This window comes from Idiotropiscis lumnitzeri, chromosome 14 (assembly GCF_059441095.1).
Source record: "Idiotropiscis lumnitzeri isolate Australia: NSW breed Sydney's pygmy pipehorse chromosome 14, RoL_Ilum_1.0, whole genome shotgun sequence".
Taxonomy (NCBI): domain Eukaryota; kingdom Metazoa; phylum Chordata; class Actinopteri; order Syngnathiformes; family Syngnathidae; genus Idiotropiscis; species Idiotropiscis lumnitzeri.
The window spans coordinates 2702022-2726010 of record NC_142404.1 but is presented as its reverse complement, the minus strand read 5'-3'; the positions used below and the strand labels follow the sequence as shown (position 1 = coordinate 2726010).

The window sequence follows — 23989 nt, the reverse complement described above, 5'->3', positions numbered from 1 at the left end:
TGGCAAACAAAAAATACTTTTTTGCAATAATATTTTTTTGTCCGAATAAGTGATTTGGGATAAATTCGTGAAGCACACTCATTTACATCTCACAGCACACTAATGTGATATGTCACACGGGTTGGGAACCGCTGGCCTACAGTATGTATGATATTTATTGTATTGTTGCATCTGCTTAATTGTGACAACCAGCAATTATAATCTGCTGTAAACATGGGAAAACCCTTCAAACTAGATCCGAACTTAAACGTTCCAAGTTGTTTTGTGTTTTTGGTTGAAGTTCTTTCGATGTACGCGCTTCTCTCCCAGCCCTCGACTGGCTTATCCAAGGACAAATCTCACAGCAGCAGTGTCAGCAGGTGTGGCCAGATAAGATGGTCGTGCCCATGCCTGCTGCAGCTGCTTTGACTCACAATAAGTATGCCAACTATGACTAAACACAGCATCAAAAATCATTGGAATCCACGAGAACAACTCAGCAGAACTTCACTAAACCTATCTATGACCGCCAGTTTGTGTCGTCACTACATGCATCCTGATGTCAGTAAACACCAAAGTGCTAACCATTATAACCAGTTATTAACGAAGCACAAGCACCAGAGAGTCGGCGCAATCAATTAAACACTTTGCATTTTGCTGTGAAGTCAAATGTTAAATTGTTTTACACTGGACTGCACCTTGACAGTAATTCTTCATCATGATCAGAATAGTGGACGTATGCAAAGGAAGTGTTCTAGTTAGAAGGAAGATCTAAATTCTGATTCGAGAAAGCAGTGTAGATTATACGGCCGTGGCTGAAGGGAACACCTCCCAGATGAAGAGAAGGTTTCTGGGAAATCCAAGTTCAGGATACCGACAGTCGGCAAATGGAGGCATGTTGAGAATGGAAGGCAACAGGTCAGAACAAATAGTCAGGTTAAAAATGTGAATTTACTAAGTGGATAGATGGAGCAAACTGCACAAAAAGCTTTTTTTTTTTTTTAAATCTGGCAAACGTGGTGGAGTCCAAGAACAGCTTGATAGCAGACAGCTGCGTTTGGATAATGTGCAGCTTCTGGTTGACTCCAAATCTGCAATTAAACTCAGGTGAACTCAGGGGGAAGAGACAGCAGACCTAATTTTTTACCTTGTGTATGTCTGTGTTTCGCCGAAAGCTGTTTACTGTATATTAAGGATACAGTAACGTTCACAGTCTATGCAGGTGGCTTCAACTGCATGGGAGATGACTAAGGAAGACTTTTGCTTACTTGCCACTATTGCCTGTTCCGGTTTGATCGTTAGCTTTGTTTCATCCGTGTTATTTCCTTTCTTTACACCAGCCCCATCTGTGGTATCAGTTTTTGCTTTCTGAACTCTGTGTCTTTGTTCTGATTCTAAACTACCCCATGTTGGTTGACAACGGTTTTGTATTTATCATTATAAAGGTATAAAAAAAATATACTTTCACAAATCTTTGCATATTACTCAATGGTAAAGATATTTAAATAAGAGTAACATTTTTTTCTTAAAAAAAAAATCACTTTGTGTGCTTTTCTTCACGATTAGTAGTGTTTGTGTTATCAGCACTTCACAACGTGACATTATAGTAGCATTCCCAGCATGCTTTATTGCATTTGAAATGATCACAATGTTACTGTTGTGTTGTGACTGTTTTCCATGTGTTATTTTGTACAGATAGCATTTAATATACAGTAATAACAGTGGTGTTCATTCTAGTTGTGTATTAACTCGTTTCTACGGTTGTATTTAAATATTTTGACTTTTGGTGACACCCTTAGTAACAAAGCTAGTGCAGTCAGTGCTATACATATAAGGGTTTACCCTCTACATTTAACATGGAAATGTTGTTGCAGCAGCAAGGCAGTAAGATAGCTAGTTCTTCCAAAGGCATTTTAATTGCAAATTTTCAAATGAACCCGCGGATTATTATGAATTGGCTTCACAGCCCCAAACAGCCAAGCCAACAGGGGTATTTCCCCAGTGATCCACATTGGCCAGTCCAGGATTGTCAACTACTGTCATTGTGCTTTTGTTCATACAATACAATTTTATTCATATAGCGCATGTTAGTATATCACATTTCTATGCTTTTTCTATTCTGTAAAACTCATAATTGTTCAATCTTTGTCGTATGAGATGCAACAGATTAGTCCGTCGTGCCTGCTGCATTACATTTTGGATGACTTTGAATTGCTATTAACGTGTTTTGGGATCATAATTTGTGATATATTCATCCATTATCCGAGCCGCTTATCCTACTTATGATTTAAACCACTGGCCGACCTAGGAATTCTTCTTTGGGAGGGCTGCTGTGATACGACGTGTATTTATACTATGTGTCTCCATTTGTCCTGTGCTAGTTTGTCCTGTCTGAGTCGCATGCCTAATCATTAATGCCAAGTTTCAAGTAATCCTTTGTCACAGAGAATCCTGGTTTTGTATTTTTCCATTTGGTACTTTGTATTGTTAATTTTTGGTGACCGTTTCTCCACGGAAGATTGAGTTTGCGTTTCTTTGGAACAGTTGCATTTTTCCTCACATGAGTGACTTTGTGTTGAACTTTATTAATGAAACAATTTATTTGAACTTTGCTTTGTTTGAGTTATGCATTTGGGTTCAAACCTAGTTCAGACGTGACATAGAATGTAGAAATCACTTTTAGGGGAGCACCACTTATTTGCGTGAATTTGCTTTTCGAGTCGGGCATAGTCTATATTTTTCACGAATATCTTTTCTTTAATTAAGCATCTGACAAATAAATACTTGAAACCTAAATCTAATAAGTTTAGTTTCAACTGTTGGGGGAGCAGCCGTCCTACCAACCGGCTCAGTGACTTAATGTGACAAATTCACGAGAACAGAAGCATCAAAGGCATCATTTATTTTTATTTAAAAAAAAAAAAAAAAGTTAAAATTGCTTCAGTTCATGAACAGAGTCTCGGAACCAATTAAGTATCTGATTCTTCCCATTGTTTTTTTTTCCTTTTATATCTGTCTACCTGTTTATAAGGTGTATTGCTTCAGCATTAAAATCAAACAAATTCGAAATTCTAAATCTGTTGTTCCATGTCAGGCTTGCATGGATGATATACAAGCTATTAATCTATGAAACGAGTGTTATTTAGCTTTTGATACCATATTGATAGACCAGCATCAAATGTGATGGTATTTCTGTTTGAAATATATGGTAACAATTGAGCAAACAATCGTATCACATAATATCTGTCATGATACAGTAATTGTGAGTGTATTGTGTCAGTGTGTTTGATATTGATGAAATGATCTGTGATTGTACAGTATATGATTAATGTGATATTTGTGTTGGTATTATGCTATCTACAGTATATTAAACATGGGGTCCACAAAAAAAAGTATGGGCTGCAGGCAGCTCCCTCCTCTTGGTGGGTGGGTGTTTGCTTTTTTTTTTTTTATAGTGGGAGGAGGCAGGAGGAGGATGGAGGCGGGAGAGGAGAAGGATGCAGGGATGCTGCTGACTGACTGAGTGAGTGAGTGAGAGCGGATGTTGGCTGCCTCACATCGCGGTCGTTGTTGTGGAGGAAGAGGAGGAGGGTGCAGCCTGTCGTCGTCGTGGGAGCGGGTTGCTCTCCAACGTCACACTCCTTCTCTCTGTGGACAGAGAAAGATGAGGAGCCTCTCTGCGGCTCCTCGCCAATCGCCCGCCAACTCACAGAGGATAAAATAGCATTTCAAAAAAGGGGAGCGAAGACAACAGAAGAACAAGGAAAGATGACCGGGCTGGCGCACATGCTTGCCTTCTGCGTGACTTTCTGCGCCTTCCGCGGAGCGTCTGGTGCCAACAACTGTGAGTAATTGACTGCCTTTAAGAAGGGAAGGAGCGAAGAGTTCACCTGTGAGTTACAGCTCATTGCCAAGTCAAAAAAGGGTGGGGGGGGTCTTTGATGTGGGATATAGTGTCATTGTGGCGAGAGCATCATCCAGCATGCAGACCAATGCTGCAGCAGCACGAGATCAACTTTAGAAAGCCTCAATCTGAGCACATGAATAAATTATTTTAATCTTGCTGTAAGAGCTGGTGATGGTGATGATGACGGTGGACGTGGAAACAGGTGGAAGTCAAAATAGGGCCAGTGCAATGTATGCATTTTGCTGTGCAATACATGTGTTAAGGTGGCCTGGGGGAGTTTCTATGTGTGTGTGTTGGCTGTGGGGGTGGTATGGGGGGTCATTAAGGCTGCTTGTGAGAGTCAATGTGTGCAGGCTCATGTTGAGGAACTGCTGAGTGGCCACAAATGCTGCAGAAGGTTACCGTTATTGGTCGGCCTAATGATGCTCCCGCGGCAATGCCCCATTGTTTCCCGCTTTTATTTATCCCGCCTGCATGACTATGTCCTTTTTTTTTCTTCCCGAAACCAAGCTCAATTTCATTTGTTCACCATTTTTTCCCCATTCCAGCCATTTACACATAGATCCAGGTGAACATAATGAATCCCGCAGAGCCAGGTGAACACTACCTTGCCATTTATACAACCTGCACTCAGGTGGATTATAGAAAACGGTGCCAAATGAGCTTTTTTTTTAAACCAAGCATTACCGTGGTGTGAGAAATTGGATCAATAAATACACGGCACAGTAAAGTACAGGCCCTAAAATACACTATAAAAATGAATCCGCTCCTCCATACAATGGCCGCAAAAAACAATAAAATCTTTATTACTTTTGACAGAAAGGTTATGTTCATAGTGTGCGTGTGTAGCTGTCAGACTTACTCCAAAATATTGCAAAGTTTTATATTATACAGCAAGGGTTTAAAAAGCTGACATTTTTCTGATAAATGTAAACTTACATCTGTTTTTTAAACCTTCCTCTATTCTCTCCACATTATAAATAAAGTTGTATAATATTGCATTGTGTTATATAGACATTCACTATTTATCTGTTTCAGGTTGAAACATTCACCAACACAAAACTGTATGGATAATCTGATGTGTCATGTGTAGACAAGTGTAAAAATTAGTTAACCGATGTTATTAATAATAAAAATAATGGTTACTGCATAATGAGTCATAATTCCCCCCCTTACTGTCCGTCAATGATTCCGTTTCAGCATGTGACGCCACACCCCGTCATTGACTACGTTTCGGCGCAACACGGACCATCAACAACATTCTACCGCATGATGGCCAATAATGAAAAATTACATGTATTAGTGTGAATACGAATAAGGAGGTTTACACTATTTTAATCAACGTATTGATGTGTCTGCCCTGACATCTAGCTACATGCATAGGCACTGGACTGGTACGTATCAATGCTGGCCAGATATCGACACAACATTTTTAGTTATTGAGTCATTGAGTCATTGAGTCGATAATTAATTAAATAATTTTATTCTCATAATTCCCAATGATGTTTTATTTTTTATACACATTTGAATGTTATTTTTTAATCAACTTTAATTTAAATTTATTTGATTAATTTTAATCGATCAATTTTTTTGTTCATACATGTCAACTCCGGTTGGCACCGGAGATTTACGTCAAGCACGCAACATAGATCATGGCGGCAAGGAAGGAGATTTTTAAGACGAAGCAATGTGTTCGTTTGTATGGCAACACCTTTGATTTTGCAAGAAAGGAGATTGTCTTGCCAAGACGGTATAGCCTTTGCAAATGCAGAGTGAGATATAACTAACATGAATATTTGTCAGTGCGCCTCGGCCATCGCCATGGCATCACAAAAAAAAAAAAACACAATCATAAATCTCCTCATGCTCAAAATATTCCTTCTTAGTGCAAAGCACGCAGAAGTGTGTTTTTGAAAAAGAATATGCATCCATCCATCCATTTGTTGATGTTCATATAAAGAAGTAGTTATAGAGTTATAGAGTAGTTATAGAGTAAGAGGTAGGAATTCAAGTCAAGTCAAGTCATTTTTATTTGTATAGCCCTTAATCACAGACAGTCTCAAAGGGCTTTACATAGCCACAATCGACATCCCCGATCTTAACCCCCAGGAGGGCAAGGAAAAACTCAAAAAACCTCATTAGGGGAAAAGTGAGAAACCTTGAGAAGGGACCACAGATGGGGGAATCCCCCTTCCAGGATGACCAGGCTGCAATGGATGCCAACTGGGCAACATTTGACACATACAATGATGCTATGCAATAATAGATGAGATAATATAAGAGTCAATTGAATGAAGTGCTGCAGGAAGATGACTTCAGTGGAGTGGATCCTCATCCAGGGCTGTAATATCGATGGCAGCATATCCGAAGATGAGCCTTCGATCTTGTACCAGTCAGTTGGTGTAAATTCAGTACAGCCACTTCCAAGTGAATCGCCATCACCTAATTCGGGGAATTGGGAACAGAAAAGAAAGAACAGAAATAGCAAACAGGCCAACAAGTAGTTCAATGAAGTGCTGAAATATAAGGAAATCAGAAAAGGCGCTGCATGAAGACGACTTCGGCAGAGCAGGTCCCTTCCCGGTTCGTCAGTGCCGTAATCTTCAAAGCATGTCCTAATCACCTAATTCCCAAGCAGGGGAAAGAGGGGGCAGAAAAGAGAAGAACCGGCAGTAAACAGACCAACAAATAATTAAATTAGATGCTAAAGTATATAAATAAATTGATCAAATGTCGCGCTGCAGGAAGACGACATCACTGGAACAGGTGCATGCCCAGTTGGTCAATGCCTTAAACTTCCTAGTGGGTCACCGTCACCTAATCCCCCAGCCGGGGGAAAAGGGGGCAGAAAAGAAAACAAAAGGAAAAAAAAGCGGCACTAAACAGGCCAACAAATATTTCAGCTAAATGCACAAGAGTATAAATGCGTCTTTAATAGTGTTTTGAACATTTCTACTGAAGTGGCGCCTCTAATATCTGAGGGTAGTGCATTCCAAAGCATTGGTGCCCGAATAGAGAACGCTCTAGAACCTGCGGACTTCTTTTTGGCTCGCGGGATCACTAAAAGACCAGCATTTTGTGAGCGAAGGTTTCGGGACGGAACATATGGTACCACGAGGTCAACGAGATAGGAAGGTGCTAAGCCGTGCAATATTTTAAAAGTAAGTAGCAGAACTTTAAAATCACATCTCAAGTGGACCGGAAGCCAATGCAAATTGGCTAATATCGGGGTAATATGATCAAACTTTCTCGTCTTAGTTAAGGAATAAATAAGTTTCACTTCTTTCTACACCTTTTCAAATATGTATAATTAAAAGTTATATGTAACTATTTTTAGTTGAATTCTGTTTATGAAGATGTTATTTGATTGTCATTATCACACACGTTCGAAATACAGAATCCATTAATTCATACTTAAATGCCACATTGTAGCATCCTATTGCAGTTATAGCACCATCTTCTAGCTTTACCTTGTAGTGAAACTTTTTGTAGGCTATATTATTCTTCCGTAAGCATAAACACAGCACGAGTGAGCAAAGTAATCTATCCACTTTCTATACTGCTGATCCTTCTCAGTGTCACTGTTGAGCTGGGGGCTATTTAAGTAATATGGTAAGTGGACTTTCACTTGTAGAGCGCTTTTCTACCTTATAGGTATGCAAAGCCCTAAAACACTTTCCACTGATTTTATCTTCTGATGACGCAGCATCAGGAGCACCTGAGGGTTCAGTATCTCACTCAAAGACACTTGGGATTGAGAATCAAACTCGCAACCATCCGGTTGGTAGACAACCACTCTACCAGACTACCAATGAGCCATGCCACCTGGACTGTATTTGGGCAAGACAGGCAAACAACCCCAAGGGTGAGCCCCGCCACTGGTCTCGAGGCTCCAGCTCACCCGCTAGCTAATGAGGATAAGGGTGTAGAAAATGATGGATGGATATTGGGAAGAATTCCAATTTTTCAGCAAATAAATTTCATTTCCCGATGATGCATTTGTGTGGGTGTAAGTCGGAAGAGTGCAATCAGCACAGTTATATAAGCTTGTTCTTTCATCAAAGGCTGCATCTTTGACCATGATAAGTTAACTTAGCGATGATAACATGAATTTGTATGACCTGTACCTTGAAATAGTGTGCGGTAAAAAAATAGTGTGTGTGTGTATATATATATATATAATTTTTTTGGGGGGTGGTATTTTCAAAGATGTGCATAGTTAGAATCGGCCTTGAACAGGCGACTTGCTTCACGGACAATATCAGCGGCTGCTCTCATTCCCTTTACATTCAGCGCAGGAGAAGCGCACAACCTATGTGGCGGGAACAAAAACTCACTCACTTTTTTTTCCTGGCTTTTTTTAAAACTCAGTTTCATGTGAGCTACAGTATATTATTATATTATTTTTACCAACACGAATGACAATTTGCAACTTATAAGATCAAACCGATTTTTTGGACACAAACCCAAACAAATTGCCGTTTATTGTCCAGGTATATTTTCAATATATAATGTGATCTAAAGTTATGTGAAGACACCTTTTTATTGTCACATTTAACATCCTGGTCACTCTAAAATTTTATGTGCATCCATGTTTATATTACAACGAGGCTGCATGACTTATTAGTTCGACCTAGTCTGCCGCCAGCAGACAAGTCTAGAACGATCTGATGATTTGCACTTGTTTGTTTCCTGAAAACAATCCCTTGTTTCCGACAATTCCCTCGTGTCGTTAGTTTCCATACCTGGAATAAAGCTGTTGCAGAATGGCCCTCCAGACAACACATGGCATGGCCACATGTTGCATTTATTTCCAGAGAAATTCTGCAAAGATATGATGGATGGATTGCCAATTTTCCTGAGGTCACTTTCTCTGAGGAGAATCACGCTTCACACCATTTCTAACAAGCTCTGCGTTTGTGAAAAATACTAACACAACGCCCACGACGTAATCTAATTTGAAATTGTAATCTTGTCATTGGCAGTTTCTTGCATGCTACCCGGGACAGAGATTGTCGAACTGTGGTGCATGAGTGCCCTCCAGGGGATGTGCGAGATTAAAAGAGTAATGGCGGTGTGGCATAATAATTAGATATGATTTTTTTCTTTTTGCCACTTTTTTCACATTTCAGACAAAAAGAGGCAGCCAGTTACGTTTGGAAAAAACCCAACAGATTTGTTACACAGTTAAAGTTACTTCAAAACAAACGTATTAAAACATTGTGTTCCGAAGTTACATCAAGAAGTTATGTTACAAAGTTAAGTGACAAATATAGGAAACAAAGTTGCGTTACAAATTTACTTTAGTTATTTTACAAAGCCAATAAGTTGTGTTACAAAGTTACAAAATTTTGATCAAAGACATGATGCATTGATGCACGCTAACATTTTTCTTCATATAGTGCAGAAAGGGAATGAGTTTTACGATGGGAGGTCTGGTATTGGACAAACTAGTTTTGTGATAACAGTAGAGCCTCTCTATTCACGGAAAATAGGGATGGGCCATTCCTCGAATAGCCAAAATCCGCTTGATTCCCACAGAAAAAAAGATTAAAACATTTTCCAAACACCCCAAAAAATCGTTAAAAATACCTGATCTCCAAGATGCATTTTCCAAAATAAAAATAAATAATCCAGCCTCCCCAATAAATAAATAAATATCAGTGAACAGTTGAATCTACAGGTGCCAGACCTTGAGTATGCGGAGGTCCGCTGTAATCCATCCAACCCTTTTTTTTCTGCTTATTTGGAGGCAGCAGCCTAAAGGGTACCACCAATGGCCCATTTCGACGTATTGCTGGGGAAATGGAGCTATATTGTAAAGTTTAATAAATATCATCCAATTATATCATGATGGTAAATGAAGTGCACTTTTCGGTTCTTTATCTATAGCATACGTTGTCCAAAGCACTTTGCAAAACTTCGAGTTCACTTTTTGCAAACATAGTGTACTGTATACATAATCTCTAATCTCGTTGCACACCGAGTACAAATGGTGAATCAGATCACCTTTCAATGATACTACATCACAGCTCCCCTCTCAGCAGCCAAGAAGGAGCAAGTATGTCTGCAAACGTTCGCTGCTGTGTCGTCACAGTCAGAAAGGTCAGTTTTGAAAGCTATGACAAGCTTGCTGCAACACAACCAATGTAACCAAAACTCAAACCTTTGTTGATAAACCATACCTCTGACCACAACAAGTACAGTTTAAGCATGGTAGCGCAGACTTCCCTCTTCCCAGCGACTTTGTCCAGGTTTTCCAAAGGCTAGTTACATAAGGATTTCTCACATCTTAAAATATTTTTCACTTCTGGCAGAACAAAAACATAAAGATAAAAAAAAATGGGCATTTAACAGCTTTGGTCATATTGGGTATGGGTGGAATCCTGTCCTCCGAGGCTGAACTCTCACACAATGGCACGTGATCTCATTAATGCAAAGAAATGATGGCCTTCCGGATATGTGTCAATAGTTGCAAAGTGTTTCTAAAGAGGACTGAAGGCGAGAGCGTTGTTAGATGGTAATGTTGGCAAGAAAAGACTTTCTTTGGAAAATATTGCCGTCTGGGGAACCCACATTTGCCAGCCAAAATCTGATTTTTACCCCATCCAGATTGAAAATGTACTGCTCTTTCGTAGTTTGAACAGTCACAGAACACATCAAATCCAATTTTGGCTAGACTTAAGGAACCCTCATTCGGGAGGTAGTTTCATATCGGATATAGACAGGATGCGTCTCAGTCTAAACAGTTCCATACATATCAATCGGGTTTGTCTGTCCGTGACGTCACTCTATGAGACGCAAGACCCAATGCGGCAGGTGAGAGAGTGACAATCGATATGTGGAGTAGTAAAAAAGGAAGCCCGCTGAAAAATTGGAAAACAGCAGTCCCTATACAGATAGGGAAAACGTTGACTTATCAGTCTATGGGGACATAGCGCCATACAAGGAAAGCTCGAGGGCATGCATTTGTTGTCGTTGCTGCAATATGACGTCAAACACTACTCGTCCTGACAATGCCTCCATTTCAACATGGTTGCTATCGCAACCTGTCAGACAGGTCAATAATGTGACCCAGTCTAAACACTTGCTAAAAACAGTCAGCCCTAAAAATCAGATTTGAGGGGAAATCAGATTGGAATCCGGTATGCCTGCAGTCTGAACACAGCCATAGTCTGTCTCGCATGTCCTGGGTCATCCCTGGTGCCACTTCCCATTGAGACATGCCAGTTACACCGACCAGGAGGCATCCTAAACAGATGCCTGAGCCTCTTCATCTTGCTCAGCTCCTTCACCTTGACAGACTGATGCAGAGTCTGCATCACTAACGCTCCATTCTTCCCTCACTCTTGAAAAAAAGGTAAATACTTGAGTTCTTCCACTTTGGGCTCTACGTCCTCCCCGATCTACAGGGCACTCGACTCTTTTCCAGCTGAGGACCATGGCTTCAGATTTGGAGATGCATTGCTGACTCATCTTGGTTATGTCACAATTGTTTGTTGTTTTCACTGTGTTCGATGGCATATGTAATGCCTTGGGACTTATTTTGTACCCTTCTTCTGACTGATACCTTTAAAAAAATTCACCCTTTGATGATGTGGAAGCTCTCTGCAGATCATTGCATGTGCTGTAAGGTGTGACTGCAAAATTATCAGGAAATCCTAATAGTAGAGAATTATTTGGGGTTAAATTAGAGGCATTTAAAATGGTGGCAGGTGGGTTCGGACTTCCATTTAACATGATTCTGAATGTGACTGGTTATTCTGAGCACAGTAAGAGGACCCTGGTGCCACCAAGTTATCAGTCGTCCGTTTTCACTTTCTCTCACGAAGACTTCAGTTTTCTTTTTTATTGAGTTGTACAGGTATAAGGTTACATGAATGGTGGGAAATGTTGCGATTTACCTTAGTCTAATTTTGACATCACAAAACCCTGAACTTCGAATAGAGGTGTGTAGCATTTTTTTAATTGATAAGTGTAACTTGGTGGCAAATTACTGAACTGCTGATTGCATTTGTTCCAACTTTATTAACATTTCAGACTTGCTTTTTTTTTGACTGAGCTTTTCGCCACAGTGATATAGGTATGTAGGGATGGGATGAGCAGCGGTCAGGACTGCCCCCGAAATTAAAAAAAAAAATATATATATATTTCTGCAAGGCAAAAAGTGTTCTGTCATTCTTGAACCCTGTGATGCTTTGACAGTCACAGAAATGTAATTAATACACCTGGGAACTGGTTCAAATTGTGGGGGAAAATAGCATATTATGGGTTCTTTAATTTATCTGATGGACCGTTTATGTGCTTTCATATCTGTGTATGTGCCACTGAAAAGAGATAACTACGATTAGTAGAATTATTTTTCCTGAGGCGAAAATAAGCAGGCTTCTATTTGGAGCGGCGAAAAACTGTTAAACTCTGCCAAAAAAGGGGCTAAAAGCAAGCAAACAAAAGTGAGGTTATTTTGGCCTTTTTGGTGACCTTTCTTGTCACTAGCAAATCCCAACGGTCCCTCTATGAATACTCCCAATGTGCCATCACATGTTACGTGATATGACATCAGTGATATGTTGGTTCATCACTGATGTGTGGACAGGAACATGACTCCTGCTAAGGAGAGCGAATTTGGCATGGAACTGACCGCTACTCGTTCATTTATGACAGCCGGCTGCTTCTCAAATGTGAGACGTGATGGCGTCTGACACAACACCGCCGTGATGAATCGCCACTATGCTCCAAAGAGCTGCCCTCAGACTTGTCGGGTGCAAAACAACACAGGAAGGAGCATTGAGGGGTGTGAGGTAGGTTGGAGGGCTGAACATGCGTCATGTCCTCTTTATGCCATTTTTTCCAATTTTGGGAGACTTTACAAAAATGCAATGAAAAGAGAGCAGCAGTGCATACATCAGCGTCTGACAGAGCAGCAGATCATTAACACCCTATTGGACTGACCTTTACTGTAATTGACGAGGAGCCAGAGAGTTATTAGACAATGTAGTCAATCAATAATTTCTCCCGTTACTGTCCACTGAAGTGGAAATTGATTTCTGTTAGTCGGGCGGAACTTCGTCAAGACATGATGTTTTAAGTTAACAACACTATGAGCAAACACCAAAGTCTTAGCTCGCAATACTAATAGTGTTGTCCTGTTTTAGAGATATTGAGAGAATGGTAGATTTAGACTTCAAATATTGGTCCACTTGGTGATTGTTTGGGTTATTGAATGAATAGTTGAGATTGAAAAATTGTCACTGTCCTTTAAAAAAAAAAAATCAATCATTCAATCAATCATGTGAACTACTCCACAAATGTATCGGACCAACACACAATATGAAGTTGTTTCACAGTTGCCCTAAGTCTCGTTTCAAGCTTTAGGGCTCTAAATAAAGTGGGTCCTATTCATGTTTTCGCCAAATGGATTTATTTTCTTTCGGGGGGGGGGGTGTACGGAGCCCCCCAGGGGACATTGGGAAAAAATTTAAGATTGCGTTATAATGCAATATATTGCAATAGTTAATGCAAAAAAACGCAATACTATTGCGTTAAAATGCAATAAGCTTTCCTTTTTTTATTGCGTTATATTGCAATGAAAAATAATTATTGCAATATGACGCAATGTTATTTTACAAGGGAAAAGACGTACACTTCCGGGTCCTAGACTTGTACAGAGGCGATGTCGGGTGCTTGGATGCCGGTGTTTTAACACGTAAAGTAAGCGTTTGACTCCGCCGAAATTGGGGGGAAATTACCTGCTTTTGCATTTGTTTGGCCAAAGAAGTTTTGCAATCAATGAAGCAACTAATGAATTTCAGTGATCGAACGCAATAAAAAGGGGGGAGAGGATTAGTGAAGTGGGCTATCATTTTTCCAGATTGATCAAATTAAAGTGGGAAGATACTCCTGGTAGAGAACACATAATTGTATTTCAATTGAGAGTTTGATTTTTCTTTGTAACCATCGACAGCCACGTCAAGAGTAGCAAAAGAAAAACAAAATAAAGTCACTTGCGTTCTGCGTCGGACTCTAGATGCATTCAAAGACCACTTACACAGTAGGACATCCATATACGTCTTCAAAGCATCAAACAACTACACAACTCAAAACAATATGTATATGATGGCAGGCAGTAACCTCACTGGTGATCAAACTGGTGAAGCCCAGCAATCAAAGGACTAACTGTGTATTACTGAGATAATTTTGAGGAACTGCAGCAAGTATGAGCAGGATCACTCTTTCTTAGGCAAAGTTACCAGGGGATACTGATTCTGGCAAGTGCTGCCAGAATAAGAACCCCCCCCTCCAATCACAAAATTATTACCCCCAACCATCAAGTGACTTATTCTGTGTATTTCTAGGATCATTTTAAGTAAGTGTAGGAAATTTGAGCAGGATCCCTTTTTTCTAAGCTAAGTTACTAGGGGTAAGCAACCCGGAAGTGGAATCTCTCGTTCCATCACAAATAATTTGCGTTATTTTGCAATAAAAAAAAAATCATTGCAATATAACGCAAAGCTATTGCGTTATATTGTAATAGTATTGCGTTATAACGCAATTAGTATTGCAATATAACGCAATAGTATTGCGGTTTTTTTTGCATTAACTATTGCAATATATTGCAAAGTATTGCATTATAACGCAATCTTAAATATTTCCCCAATGTCCCCTGGGGGGCTCCGTAGGGGTGTATGTTCCAAAAGGGCAATTTTTCTTCACTTTTTTTATTTTTATTTTACAAACACTTCTTGCACAAAATCTCATAACAAATAGTTCATAATTAAATTACGTGGTATTGTACTATTTGCTATATACTATTTTCTGTGACTTGATTTCAGATCCAATTTGTTGTAAAAAAAACAGGATAAAATATAGTATATCCTGTATAATAGGGCGGCACGACTGATTAGCACGATGGTCTTACAGTGAGAGACAGCAGCAGTCTCCGGCCATCCTGTGTGGAGTTTGCAAGTTCTCCCCGTGCCTCCGTGGGTTTCCTCCGAGTACTCCGGTTGCCTCCCACATTCCAAAAACATGCATGGCAGGTCGATTGGACACTATAAATTGCCCCTAGGTATGAGTGTGAGCGCGCATGTTTGTTTGTCTACGTGTTCCCTGTGATTGGCTGGCAACCAGTTCCGGGTGTACCCCGCCGACTGCCCAAAGATAGCTGGGATAGGCCCCAGCATCCCCCGCGACACCAGTGAGGGGAAGCGGTTAAGATAATGGATGGATGGATATCCTGTATAATAATGTAAAGCAAGGGCAAATGTGATTTTATCATGCATTTTTTTTAAACTAGAATTATTGTTGTATTGCACTGGAGAGGGGAGCTCTCTAATCTCGTTGCACACTTGAGTACAATGACAATAAAGGGATTTCTGATTCTGATTCTTGCTATACGTGAGCTTACTGTTTTACCAAAAAACATTTTTTTTCTTGACTGATCAGCTTAGTTTTTTTTCCTATGAAGTGATTATTTTAATAAATACAGTTGAAATTTCTCATTGTTGTCCAAAATTGTACTCCACCTTGACTTGAAATGAGTGACAATTCTCAGAGTTCTCCGAGTTATTTGTCACACACAGAAACTAACGCAGGAACGACTAAGCCCATATCATCTTGGTTGCTCACCAAATCAGCAGCACTCATCATCAGTCTATCAAATTAATCAAGTTGTGGTGCTTTACTGCACGCTCCCTGCGTTGTATTAAAAATGTTCTTACATTATGGAACAAACATGTTTGGCATAATAGTAGACCAACCTGTGGTTGTGTCGTTTTATTATAATGCATTCCAAATTATCATTCATAGGACAAACTGAAATACAAATTTGTTTTTTTCATAGATTGTTTCTCGTATCTTTTTCAGGTCACTTATAGTAATCTCAGATAGGTTGGACCATTTACACATAAAAAGAAGAGCCAACAAGAGCTAACATTGTTTTATATTAATCATACTGCATGGTTACTCTAAAAGACAACTACCCCCATCTGTAATTGAGGATTAACTAAAATCTTTCCTGGCCATTATTCCTGGAAATATGATGGATTAAATGCATTGTTAAGATTACTTTCCAGAAATTAAGATGTAGCAGTGATGACACATGGACAAGTAGTGAACATTGCACCTTTTCCCCTTCTGCATAACAATAAAACCGTTAGGACAGAAGGCGTAAGCGAATGTGAACAAGATTAATTCAAGTCATACAATTTTGGGAGACTGCCCGAGGATCTTATTGATTACGTACCTCAAAAGGTTAAATGCGACTTTTACAAGACTGGCTAGTGCAGATCTACTGCCATCCATAATTCAAATTTAATTTAATGCATCCCTGATTTAATTTTCACTGGGTGCATCCCTAATTTAATATCCACACCAAAGTCATTGTTGTGAAAATCTCATGCTACCGCGTCATTTACACATGATTAGACTTTTTGTACGCTTCCTCTTTGGATCGCATTATCATTCGGTGCACAAATTAGCAAGTTATTTTTACTTGAAAGGAAACTTTCAGGCCAAGATTATAGAATAGAATAGAATAGAATAGAAATCCCTTTATTGTCATTGTACTCAAGTGTGCAACGAGATTAGAGGGCTCCCCTCTCCAGTGCAATACAACAATAATACAGACAAATATATAAATTAGATAAATAAAGAAGGCAGTGCAATGGAATTCAGTACTGAATAGGGCATATAGAAACACATCACAATGCTGTTTTGCGAGGTTAGGGTGGTCTCGTGTGTGTGTGAGAGTTCAGTATGGAGATGGCTCTCGGAAAGAAACTGTTTCTCAGTCTATTGGTCCTTGATTTGATGCATCTGTAGCGCCTGCCAGAGGGCAACAGGTCGAACAGGTGTGAGTTTGGGTGGGTATTGTCATTGACGATGTTGAGAGCCCTTCTGAGGCACCGGGCGGTGTAGATGTCCGACAGTGGGGGGAGAGGGCAGCCAATAATCCTTTGCGCTGTTTTGACTGTCCTCTGGAGCCTCACTCTGTCCGCCTCAGTGCAGCCGCTGTACCAGGTGGAGACACAGTACGTCAGCAGGCTCTCGATGGACGAGTGGTAGAAGGCCAGCAGCAGCTTCCTGTCCAGGTTGAATTTCCTGAGGACTCTCAGGAAGTGCAGACGTTGGCGGACCTTCTTTACCACTGCTGTGGTGTTGTGACTCCAAGAAAGGTCATCGGAGATCTGTACTCCCAGGAACTTGAACGTGTGGACCCTCTCCACACACACGCCTTCGATGCAGAGGGGGGGCGGCAGCGTCTTGTTCCTCCTGAAGTCGACGACAATCTCCTTTGTTTTAGCAGAGTTAAGGTGCAGTCTGTTGTCCTTGCACCAAGTTGTCAGTCTCTTTACCTCCTCTCTGTAGGCTGTCTCGTCACCTTTCGAGATCAGACCGACCACTGTCGTGTCGTCAGCAAACTTGACGATGGTGTTGTTGCCGTGGGCCGGGCTGCAGTCGTAGGTGTAGAGGGCGTACAGGAGAGGGCTCAGCACGCATCCTTGGGGGGAACCGGTGCTCAGCATGAGGGTGGAGGACGTGTAGGGGCCGAGCAACACAGTCTGGGGTCTGTTGGTCAGAAAGTCCTTAATCCAGATGCGTGTGAGGGCAGGGAGGCCGAGAGTGTCCAGTTTGGCGACGAGGATGTCTGGGATGATCGTGTTGAATGCCGAGCTGTAGTCCACAAAGAGCATCCTTGCATAGCTCTGCTGTCGTTCCAGGTGGCCCAGCACAACATGCAGAGCAGTGTCGATGGCGTCCTCAGTGGATCTGTTAGCCCGGTATGCAAACTGGTAGGGGTCCAGAGTGGGAGGAAGGCAGTCCCTGATGTGCTGGAGAACCAGCCTCTCGAAGCACTTCATAATGACTGGTGTGAGAGCAACAGGACGGTAGTCATTCAGGTGGACGGCTGGTGACTTTTTGGGGACAGGAATAATGGTGGAAGTTTTCAAGCAGGAGGGGATGACTGCCTGAGCCAGGGAGCGGTTGAAGATCCTGCAGAAAACATGTGACAGTTGGTGGGCACATGCTCTGAGGACCTTGCCTGGTATTCCGTCGGGTCCAGTAGCTTTCCTGGGGTTGACTATGATTATGGATAAAGCTCCAGCATGCCAGAAATGTGTGACATATTTACACACTCAAAGTGCTGTTTTTCATAACTGCATTAATTTTTGATGAGTGTGATTTGTTTGGAAGAATAATTGGTCCAACAATCTGCCTACTATATTTGCATATTGAGTTACTTGACATGTTTAATGTGGAAAATGCAGCAGGTTGTGTCAGGGGTCGCCGGTCGGCGAGGAGGGGGAGGACCCAAAATGCGAGGACGCAGGGGAAAAGGGGTAACTTAAAGGGAATTTATTAACTCAATCAAACAAAGACAAACAACGTGGCAGGGTGCAAAAAATAACAAAGGCAAACTAAAACGTGACTAAACTGGATCAAGGACGAGGAACAAGGACAGGGACAAATGCTAGGGGACGACAGCGGGAGCAAGAACAAGCGCATGAACGAGATCAGAGAGCGGTCGTGACAGTCCGTAACGGAGCAATGCACCGACAATGAGTTGTTGGAGTGAGGTGTTCATATAGTCCAGTAATTATGGGAGCAGATGGGAGTCAGGTGTGCGAGGCTAACGGGGAACAGGTGCGTGGCTGGTGGGGACCGAGTGCTGAGGGGAAACGCCCCTACTCAGCTGACAGAAACCAAAACAACAACAAAAGGCATGGGAGACGTGAAAACAACAACAAAACCCTGCCATGACCGACACGGGTCATGACAGGTTGTATTTGAGCCATTTTCCTCCTACAATATATTGATTTTCTTTCATCTGTATGTATTTGAACAAATATACTTTTGCAATACAAGAAAGAAGGTTTTATATCTTTAGATCAAATATTACCAATGACCAAAGGCAAAATGCCAACCTCTGTGCACAGCATTTTATCATTGATGAGTGGAGGAGCATGTGTGTAATGTATCTCAAAGAAGTTTAAATCACTTTATCCAATCAATGGAACAGTATACAATGCAGTATCAGAAAAGATTCAATGGGATACAGTATTATGCACATTTACTATGGGTGAGAATCACATAGCAACTCGTGATCCAATGTTATTGTGACATTTTGCGGACAATAATATAATCGCAATACAGCTATTATGGAGTAAGACTACAATCAAAACTTGGATACATTATTTGTTGATAAATAACAGGGATGGGCAACTGTATAGATTTTTTTTTCAAGCCACTAAAATTCTTAAAAAAAAAAAAACACTGAGAAGGATTCAATATACGTTTTCCACAAAGAATGGCGGGATATTGAGAAACAAAAAACCAGGAGAAAAAATCCTGAAAAAAAATCAAATAAAATAATGTCGCTGTGCTTTATCTTTTGTGGGGGTTTTTTTTTCCGCAATTTCCTTTCTTTTGTTTGTTTCTGATTTTTTTTTTTTTTATTTTATTTGTGGTTATGTTTTGTTTTTTTGAGTCATTTTATTTCTCTTTGTGATTACCTTTTTTTTTTTGGTGTTGCTTTTATGATTTGAACTTCAGGGCCACCGTAAAAGAAGTAGTCAGCTTGATATTGGATGGCAAATTCCGAACCTCCTAGCGAATGTCTTGCAATATGTTTCACTAATAAATTGTGAAATTGTCATAAGTTTATGTTACCCACATGAATAATGTATTGAGTTTTAAAATAACTTTGTATCACTGATGACAGCTGTTGAAATGTGTTCAATTACCAGTACTCAGACACTGTCAAATTTGAAAAATATGAGTAATTCGTAATATTACTCAGTTACTGCCGAAGTAATATATTACTGTATCGCTTTACCCACAACACTTAATCAGTATAGTATCTTTACGGAAAATGAGAAGGCATCACGGCAGCATGGTGGACGTCTGGTTAGCACGATGGCCTCACGGTGAGAGACAGCAGCGGTCGGGGGTTCGATCCCGGCTCCGGCCTTCCTGTGTGGAGTTTGCATGTTCTTCCCTTGCCTGCGTGGGTTTCCTCCGGGTACTCCAGTTTCCTCCCACATTCCAAAAACATGCATGGCAGGTCGATTGAACACTCTAAATTGCCCCTAGGTATGAGTGTGAGCGCGCATGTTTGTTTGTCTACGTGTTCCCTGCGATTGGCTGGCAACCAGTTCCGGGTGTACCCCGCCGACTGCCCAAAGATAGCTGGGATAGGCTCAAGCACCACCCGCGACCCTAGTGGGGAGAAGCAGTACAGGAAATGGATGGAGAAGGCATCGCCATATTGATAGTTAATGGCTATGGTATCTTTAAGGAAAATATCATATACAGTACATTGCATTATTACTGTTTAATGAAGTTGAAGTGCTGTATTTTTAGAGAAACGAACACCGGACCGTTCCTCCCCTATCGTGTCAGTGATTGCTACGCAGGCTTTCTCAAGTCCACCAGTTAGTTCTCTCTATTCAGCCATTGTCTATCTTTAACTTTGTTATGGATGTGTAAACAGACTATTGAATGCAAAATAGCAGAGGCAACTCAAATAGAGCAACCAATCAGCAAATGTATTTTTACCCAGGGAGCACGTACAACACTAGCAAGAAAAAACAAAGAATGAAAAACTGCCAACAAAAGGTTGATGGGGAGGAAAAGCGAATAAAAAAAAAGTGGAACAGAGCACTGAAAGCGCGAGATGCCAACAAGGACAAAAAAAATGTATAGTAGTGTACTATAAAAAAACAAAACAAAAACAAACAACAAAAAAACCCATGGAAACAAAGAAATAACATTTGAGAAAAAAAAACCTCAGCTGCCTCAGCTAGACCAAAGTATATAGTGCAACAAGAAAATCCTATCTACACAGTACAATAAAAATGGCGAGAGGAAATCAAACATAAAAACGGTTCTAAACTACTGGCACATAAGTCTAGGAAGTGACAAGAGGAACCAAAAAGGAGACATAACCTATACAAGGACATGAAATGAAAATGGAAAAAAAAAAAAACTAAACTGGCAAATGTCAAGACTAAACAACATTGCAGCAACTAGCTTCCATCTTTCAAGTCCTTTTGAACCAAACTAATGATGATGACAAGCTGGTGTGCGCTGGAGGCTTCACGAAATCGCCTGTGATTTAACAGAAACAGTTTATCTTACACACACACATAGGATCATGACACAGTGTTAGTGTTCAAGCCGTGGAAAACGGCAACGCTCACACTGCAGGGCGTGAATGTCATTTTGCACAATGCAATCTTTCTATGTAGTCATTCACATTAAAACAACAAACTTCTAATGTGAACGGATTGCTTCCATGAAGTGATATGCATGTGCACAAAAGACGACGTAATGTGACTTAATGTTTGCAGAAGGTAAAACAGCATTGTGTGTTGGTCACACTTCAGACGCAATCAATTGCTTCGATTGAACCCCATGTCTCTCCCTTATTTATTTATTCATTTTTTAAAATTATTTTTATAGCGCTATTGACTGTTTTCTGTGCCTTCGTCTGCAACTGGTTTTCACGACTGTTTTGTTTGTCGCATTCCGATTCTTTCGTCAGTTCAATTCAACTTTTAAAATACATTTGCATTAAATCTTTAGGAACTTTATTTTTTTCTAAACATCCATTTGGCTACATATTTTATGTTACTTTTATTTACAATTGATATTTATTTTACAAAGTGTTTTTTTTTTTAATTTTGATACATTGTATGGTGCTAAAGTTGAACGCCTGCATAATGTTATACTGGCTTACAAGAATTTATTTATCAGAAATAAAACCTCAACCTGAACTTCACTATATTTTAATGTTGGTCATGATAGAGGTATTTGGAGCGCTAGGAATTTTCTAGGACATACAGTGGAACCTCGGTTCTCGACCATAATCCGTTCCAGTACCCTGTTCGAAAAGCGAATTGTTCGAACTCCAAAACCATTTTTCCCATTACAAATAATGTAAATCGTTTTAATCCGTTCCAACACCCTGAATTTTTACCTTTTTAGTATTTTATACATTATTTTATGCATGCATTTCCGTACGAAAGATTACGCTAACATGAACGTGTAAAAATTAAAAAAAAAAGATAAAGAAAAGAATTATGAATAGGATTTTTTTACCTTTGTGCTGGTCAGCAGAAGGCGCAGGTGGGGGGGGGAGTCGAACCACGTTGTGGATGCCACTTCTCCTCTTGAACTTTTCGAACCATCCTCTGCTAGCCTTGAAATCAGATCCTCCAACAATGAGCGACGAGTCTTTCTTTCACAAATCATTGTACATTTCTAGTGCTTTCGCACAAATAATCTCTTCACTAACACTATCTCCCGCTAACTGTTTTTCATTTATGAAAATCATCAGAAATTTTTCAACCTCTTCCAAAACTTACGGCCTTTGCTTGCTTAAAGCACTCACTCCCACAGCCACATCACTAGATTTCACAGCCTCCTTATTCTTTAGTATCGTACTGATCGTAGATTTCGCCATGCTGTATTCCCTAGCCAGATCAGACACTCGCACACCTCCTTTATATTTTGCTATGATTCCTTTCTTAAATGCGACAGTTGTACGCACTATTTTTCTTTTTTCGCTGGTAGCATCTTTATTGCTTCCACCGACCTTCTTGGGAGCCATGATTAGGGGCTAAAAACACTTTGCAGCACGTAGCACGTCCTCACTCGACGCCCATTGGTCAATTGGCCGCTCAGCCCCCACGCTTCGCGTGCGCACTCACCCGTCATACCGGCGTTCGAACTCCGATGTTTGTTCGAACTGCGAAGCAAGAATTTCTCTTTTTTTTTGTTCGAACTCCGATTTGTTCGACCTCAGAGTCGTTCGAGAACCGAGGTTCCACTGTACTTGGTGTAAAAAAGTTTGAGAACAACTGACAAAAGCCATTTATTTCTTGTCAGTTGTACCTGCACCTGCGAATCTTTTGCTTGTTAGGTGGTAATTAAAATGTGCATGCCTTGAGATAATATGCTTCAACCAGTGTACAAGTGCTGCACTGAGCTCTTATTGATGCTAATCATCAGCCTGTCATCCCCCAGCGGACCCCCCTGCCCCCTTCCTCGCGACAATTTGTCAAAAATCTCATAAGAACTCTTTTGGCAGACGCACTCAGTCGCTTATAAGCGGTTTGCTACTTCAGTCAAATATCCCACAGGCTTCCCAGAATGATCAGTCCTGTCAGAAGAAGGATCGGCACTGGAAGAAATGAATCACGACAGTTGAACGGGCGGCATTTCTCAAATAAGTTGTATTGACTCGGCAGTGCTTCCTTGAATCCAGCCGTTAATCGTCAACTGGCTCGCGCGAGCAGAGGTCACCTAACAACGAAGCTTGATAGTTCACGCAAAGTATCAAGTAGGCCTTTATCGACAGCACGTGAGAGTCCGCGGGCTGCCATGTTATGCGATAGTGTTGCTGCGCCTTTTGATATTATCGATGCTGCGGTTGAGAGGCCCACTAAGCGCATGCACAGTGTTATAGTTTGGATGATCATGGAACGACGTTCTCGTCGTTATTTTGAATCTTGATTAGCATTACTGTGGTCAGATAATCAAGCCTTGACAGTTAGGGCCTTGCTCATATAAAGTAAAATGGACATTTAGAGGATTCCAGTGGTAGTTTAGTTTTTTTTGTAGAGATGTTTTTGTTTGGTTCTATTGCACAATGTAGCAGTCATCATAAATAAGAGAAAAGGAGTAATTGTGTTATATGACACATACTTTGTGTGCCCTTGCATGACTGAGGATTTTTTATCTCTGTTGCTCATTTGTTGTGGATTATTTTTCATTTTGAATGTGCAAACTGGCATACATTACATTGATTATATGGTGCAAACATTCAGCTTGTGCTTGGGCCCATGTGTACCATAAATTATTCTCTGACTCTGTGGATTGTTTCTCTTTTCTTTTTCAAATTATATTGTGCCAATTGGCTGTTATCATTAATAACTGACAAGAGGAGCCATTGCATTGATTATATGAAAGGTATAAATCAATTAACTTTTTGATAATAATCTGGATCCTGTGTGGATATACATTAGAATGATATGGCCTTGACAGAGGTCTGCACCCCACTGTGTCTTTCTAGATTACTTCGTTCACTCTTTTAAG

General features: G+C 40.5%; 1 protein-coding gene across 1 annotated transcript in view; it reads left to right on the top strand.

Moving 5' to 3' along the window:
• The first annotated feature begins 3477 nt into the window (after window positions 1-3477).
• The window catches only part of LOC148323134 (contactin-associated protein-like 5), a 168410-nt gene continuing 147898 nt past the window's right edge, over window positions 3478-23989 (top strand). The window contains exon 1 of the mRNA XM_088314685.1: window positions 3478-3823. Within this exon, the coding sequence (XP_088170811.1) occupies window positions 3748-3823 (76 nt within the window). The 5' untranslated portion in view covers window positions 3478-3747. The remainder of the gene's footprint in view (window positions 3824-23989) is intronic.